At 34.5% G+C, this 5,877-nt stretch overlaps 1 protein-coding gene across 1 annotated transcript; it reads left to right on the top strand.

Annotated features, from left to right (window-relative positions):
* Positions 1-3,820: 3,820 nt before the first annotated feature.
* On the top strand, positions 3,821-5,156 carry LOC149229959 (ricin B-like lectin R40G3). Its single transcript, XM_089375962.1, has 2 exons — positions 3,821-4,395; positions 4,505-5,156. Exons 1-2 carry the CDS (start codon positions 3,916-3,918, stop codon positions 4,862-4,864), a joined length of 840 nt encoding a protein of 279 aa, XP_089232088.1. The 5' UTR covers positions 3,821-3,915; the 3' UTR covers positions 4,865-5,156.
* The last annotated feature ends 721 nt before the right edge of the window (positions 5,157-5,877 follow it).

The following is a 5,877-nucleotide window of genomic DNA, read 5'->3' as shown; positions in this document are numbered from 1 at the left end:
TTTTATATATAGAAATTATAATTAATATAGCAAAACTATAATTGCTATAATTGCTTTAAACTTAAAATATGTTTTATTAATAATTAAATTGATAATAATAATCATTAAATTAAGAAAAACCCTATAAATGCTCTTTTATACTATAATTTTTATATAGTAATTAAAAAACTTTACATAATTAACAATTATTTTCCATGTAGGTGACCATTTTTTGTTTGTTAGTCAGGTATAGTGAGTCTAAGATGACTCATATGCATATCCTATAACTTGAGTAACCAAAGTCCAGGCGCTTCTAAGCCTTCAAAATCACCCAGGATTACAAGTAGTTTGGGTCACATCAACCCTTAACATGGTTGGATTTTAACCCATGAGGTTTTGAACCGCTAATCTTTTCACCACGAAGTGGCCTAACATAACGCCCTGTCAATGTCTATTCTATGCCCATGAGCATGTAACTGACCCTTCTTTTTAATCAAGATGCTTGAGTTCTCTAGAGATTACTCTAGGCTTAAGCTGTGGCTTGAGAAACCGTGACCCAAGGGCATCTAAGCTATCAAAAACACCCGGGGATCACACCCATACTCGGCAACACCAGCCCTGAACATCACTGTTTTTTTGCCCGCAGAGTTTCAAGTCAGTGACCTTCACATCACATAGTGACTTAAGAATACACCCCATCACTGTCTATTCTCTGCCTCGTGGGCATGTAAGTGATGATTTTAATTAATTGAATGTTGCACATCTTTTTAATATAATAACTATATATTATACTACCCTATAATTATTCTCATGGAGATTATTCTGTTATCAATTATTTTTTTCATAAGAAGTAAGTACTAAGCAGCAACATTGCATATATTACACGTGTTATGTTATTATATTATCTTTAATAATAATATATTATATTTATTTCAATTTAGTTATATGTAATAATATTATTAATATTATGATATTCAATAATAACTGAATTAGTATTTTACTAACCTATATTCATATTATTAAATAATATTATATCATTATGTTTATTTTTTCAATAATATATAAATAAGTGTTCATTATGTATATTGCTTTGGGTAAACAACAACAATTATATTAGTAATACTAATCTATCTCTTATGAGGGTGTCACGCCCCTACACCTGCGGTGGTCTTTCAACCGCTTGTAGTAAGGTGCGGCACCACCGAATGCTTTATTTTTAACAATACTAACGTTTATGGACTACGCCTTAACTTATGTTTTTGCAACCGAGTAAAGTGTTATCCTTTATACTTTAACAAAGAACATTCTCAATCATTAACCATATATCATAAACCGAGAACATCAACAACAATCAAGTGCGAAGGGAGGGGCAACTCCCAGAAAGTCTGCCCAATCAATATATTATATCAACTTCTTCAAATTTACAATACAAGTGTGCTTGACAGACTTCAAGCCAACACTTAGAATATTTTTACAACAAGGCATAGAACGGCCTTATGCAATTATATGCACCTTTGCGCAAAGTGGAACGCTCACCCGAGCCACCTATTTCACCTTGCCAAATCCTGCACACAATTATTTGCACATAACTTCACTTTCGGCACGCTCGCCTTACTCAAACCACACTTAGAAACCCAAATCTGCACTCACAACTGAACCTTCATACCTCAAGCCACAAGACACTTCCACCTCGCACTTGGGTTGGACTACGCATGAGGTATGCGTATCTACCTCCAAATCTGCGCAAGTGTTTTTACCCCTTGAGCGTATGAAAGGTGAGCGAAGTTATGATGATGAAATGAGGTGCAGCCACCTCTCATTTATACGCTCCATACCTTAGCATATAATCTTGGGCCGACATCTAAAATAGTATCATGAAGCCCCCACGTTACATTTTTATGGTGTCGGCTTTGGGTATACTTTATGCTCCACGTGAATGCGTATAAAACCTTCGTATGTCCCTTGTAACATATACGTTCAAGTATGAAACGACACTTAGTCATTTTTCATGTACTCCATAACGTAGCATGGTTACGTCGCATGTCCAAGTCTTCGTCGCATGTGGAGCGCCCGCTCGTCGCAAGTCTGCTCGCTCGTCGCACCAATGTGCGCCCGCCGTGCCCGTGCGCCCGTCGCACTCGACGCTCAACCGCCCGAGTTTGCAAAGATCTTACAGAGGGGGTGAAGTTTGATTTAATGTAGGGAGTCAAAATAATTAAAAAAATTATTCAATTCACATATTAACTTGTGTTGTTTGAGGTTAGGTGATAACATGGAATGCATTAGAATAAGGAGAATGGGTTTATGGGCACATGGAGCTCGGATCAATGGCAAGAGAGTGAAATCAACGTGTTAAGGAAGCAATGGGAAGAACTCCAAGTAGCACTATGACTTCCTTTGTCAGTAGTGAGACCAACATCTTCAATTACCTAGATTTGTTATTCCATGACTCTTTTTGAGTGGGATGTTGCCTTTTTAAAGACCAAATATTTAAGCATGGTTATTTTGCAAAATTTTTATAATAAATTTTCTTAACCAATATATATGTGAGAGAGAGAATATATAGAACAATTTATTAACACATACTATATCAAATATCAAATTTAATATGTTAAATATACATTTATTGGTATATTAAAAAAATTGTTATTATTATTATAATTTTTTTCAATATCATTTAATTGTAAAGATATTTTTTAATTTAAAAAAAAATGAAAAATTAAATTATTTACCAAAATATTTTTAATAAAAAATTATAAAATACAAAAATTATAATTTTACTTTTCTATTATTTTTTTTAATATATATCTTTATATTTCATATCAAAAACACTAGTTTAACATAACCAAAATGGTTGCCTTATTAACCAAATCCCACACCCATCCAAACTGATACAAAAAATTATAAATTTAAATAATATTATGAATATATTGTTAATTTGTTAAAAACATTATAAATATCACTTTTATATATATATATATGAAAGTATATTTGATTTTTCAAAATATCAAATATGAAAATCATATATCAATACTTTACTTTTAAATAGCCTAATAGATTTTCATATTTGATATTTTTAAGAATATAATATAATTTCATACACTTTTTGAGGTGGGAAGAATCCAACCGGCTTTCGTGAATTACGATGGATACACGCTAGTTTTGAGAGGGATATAAGCAAAAGCAAAGTGCACTGTCTCATGCCTTCAACAACAAACACTACTCCCTGTATTGTGTGAAGATTGAATAGCATAATTGGGATCTATAACTTTATTTAGTGATGTGGAAAATCCTCTCCGATCATGATAAGTGACTCACATCATATTCTTAAACTACTGCCCTGAAGTGCAAAACACTCTACGTCTTTTATTTGTCGTTTACACCTACCAAAACATATTACTTTACAGGTTTCGTCGCGAGAACTTATAAAGCATGCCATTCCCTGAGTGTAGTTACGACACAGAAGAAAAAAAAAAAAAAAATCACGGGCATCGTTACTCCAAGATTACATTAATAGATCAACATGATAGCTATCCGCTATCACCTGCTCGAATCGAATGTGTAATTCCTCTAAATGAGTCGAAGGATAAATATTAGCGTTGTAAAGGACACTTGGAAAGCGAAGTCAAGCATGCACGTGGAAAAGTGAGAGCCAAGGCCCAAGAATATAAAAAAAAGGCGGTTGCAGATAAAGATAGCATATGCATCATTTAATTGTAATGCATTAATTCCTTATATCGATTGATGTCACTTTTAAAAATATGCTGTTATTCCTTTCCATCGTGAATATTGTCCACATACACATATTCTCCAATCAACCGTTGTGTATATAAGGCCATTCCATAACAATATAGAACCACCACCATCATCTCGTTTAGTAATTTGTGTTTATTTCAAGAGTATTTAGCGTTTGGCATACTGTGAATCAATCAATCCATGGCATACTATGGGGAGTACGATTCATGCCAAGAGAGGAACCAGAGGATTTACGAATCCCCGCCTATTTCAGGCTATGGCTATCAGCAGCAGCCGTCACGTCCCCCTAGCGACCCATGCCTAAATGTAACAGAAGGAGGCCATGGATTTAACGAGTATGGAGGCCCCGCTGCTTCTAACAAGTATAGTGCAGGAGGAGGCTACATGATGAACCAGAGTGGCTATCAGCAGCAGCCACCACATCCCCCTCGCGACCCATGTCTTAATGCAACAGGAGGAGGCTATGGAGTTAATGAATATGGAGGTCCCGCAGCTTATAACAAGTATAATGCAGGAGGCGGCTGCATGATGAGCGGACAGCGAATAATTCCACAAGGCCAGATCGTGAGGATGTGCTCTAAAGCAAATCCTGACTACGCTTTGGCTATCAGAGATGGCAGTGCCGTCATGCTCTTCTACAATCCCAATGATCCCACAATGGTAATAATCTCATATTCATTAAATGCCTGAATAGATTCTGTTAATATATATATTTTCTTGATGGATATTTGTTGATATATACAATGTACATATGTATGTATGCATGCAGCAATGGGTGAAGGATGAAAGCTGGAGTAACCAGGTGAGGGACCAAGTGGGTCATCCTGCATTCGCTCTGGTGAACAAAGCCACTGGTCAAGCTCTCCGCCATGCCATTGCTGAAAGTCAGGAGGTGCTGGTCACTCAGTACGAGGGCCCCTCCAATTATGATGAGAACATATTGTGGAGTGAGAGTGAGGACATGGGTTATGGATATCGAACAATAAGAATGGCCAACAACATTGGGCTCAACTTGGACGCATTCCACAGCGACAGGAGGAGCGGAGGCATCAGAGATGGCACTCGCGCTGTGCTGTGGAAATGGAACAAGCAGGACAACCAGCTCTGGAAGCTCTCTCCATGCTATTAATTGCTGCATGCATATAATATATCTAGTATTATACTATGTTACTATTAACATGGCTGGCATGAGTAGGAGATGACGCAATGCATAGCATAGCAGCTACCACATGGATACGAAAGGATAGGATGGCTGATTATTGTAGTAAGATCAGAAAATATAGACCCACATACGCCTGTGTGTTTATGTACCTTTTTATCATCTCATAAATAAATAAAGCCATTTCAGGCTGTAAAATGTATACTATCACTGAACTTGCTTGCCCCTCTCTGCATTAATACTACTGTTTAAGTTTATGTTAGCAGCATCGGATTATGTTAACGTATTCCAAATTGAGTAGTCTGAGTTTGTATGGTTTATTAGCCTAATCACATTAGTGGTTGGTAAATATCACATTGATAAATAGACATCAATATATAATGTTGTCTATATATTTTATATAAATTTAATTATATAATATCGTCTATATATTTTATATAAATTTAATTATATACAGTGTACTAAAATGTATATTCATATATATAGTATTATTATTAATAATATAACTTTTGTGTTTAATTATAGAAGCTCTAGAAGTATTATAAATCCAAGAGAATATAATTATAAAATTAAGGTATAAAATCTTTTTATATTTTCTTTAAAAACAAAAAAAATTAATGGTCATTAATGTAATAGTATTAAAAAAAGAGAAAAGATAGACAGGTTTAATTTAACCAATCAAACAATATCAATAAGAATACCAACAACTGAAAGAACCATGCAATATCTTCGAAATGCTCAATTTACTGAGTTTATCGATCAACAAATATATTCAAATGATGAAAAAGTAGGACAAAGAAACTATCAATCTAAAAAATTGCAAGAAACAACAACAATTATATAGAAGTATTCGTTTTTTTCTCCAAGGCATGCAAAAACACCAAACCATTCGAACAATGTTATACCCTCCAAATATGAACCGTAACATTAATAAACCCAAAAGAATGATAATATAAACCAAGATATATAAACCATACAATAAA

The sequence above is a fragment of the Pinus tabuliformis genome, chromosome J (assembly GCF_031772625.1).
Source record: "Pinus tabuliformis cultivar Carrire ecotype Pingquan chromosome J, CPIR1, whole genome shotgun sequence".
NCBI lineage: Eukaryota > Viridiplantae > Streptophyta > Pinopsida > Pinales > Pinaceae > Pinus > Pinus tabuliformis.
The sequence above is the reverse complement of the archived record's forward strand: the minus strand, read 5'-3'. Positions and strand labels throughout refer to the sequence as shown.

What these genes read in the sequence shown, in the direction of transcription:
- LOC149229959 (XM_089375962.1), top strand. Translation starts at nt 3,916, where the DNA reads ATGGCATACTATGGGGAGTACGATTCATGCCAAGAGAGGAACCAGAGG. An exon ending in ATCCCAATGATCCCACAATG is followed by an intron (nt 4,396 to 4,504) that starts GTAATAATCTCA and finishes GTATGCATGCAG; the next exon opens with CAATGGGTGAAGGATGAAAG.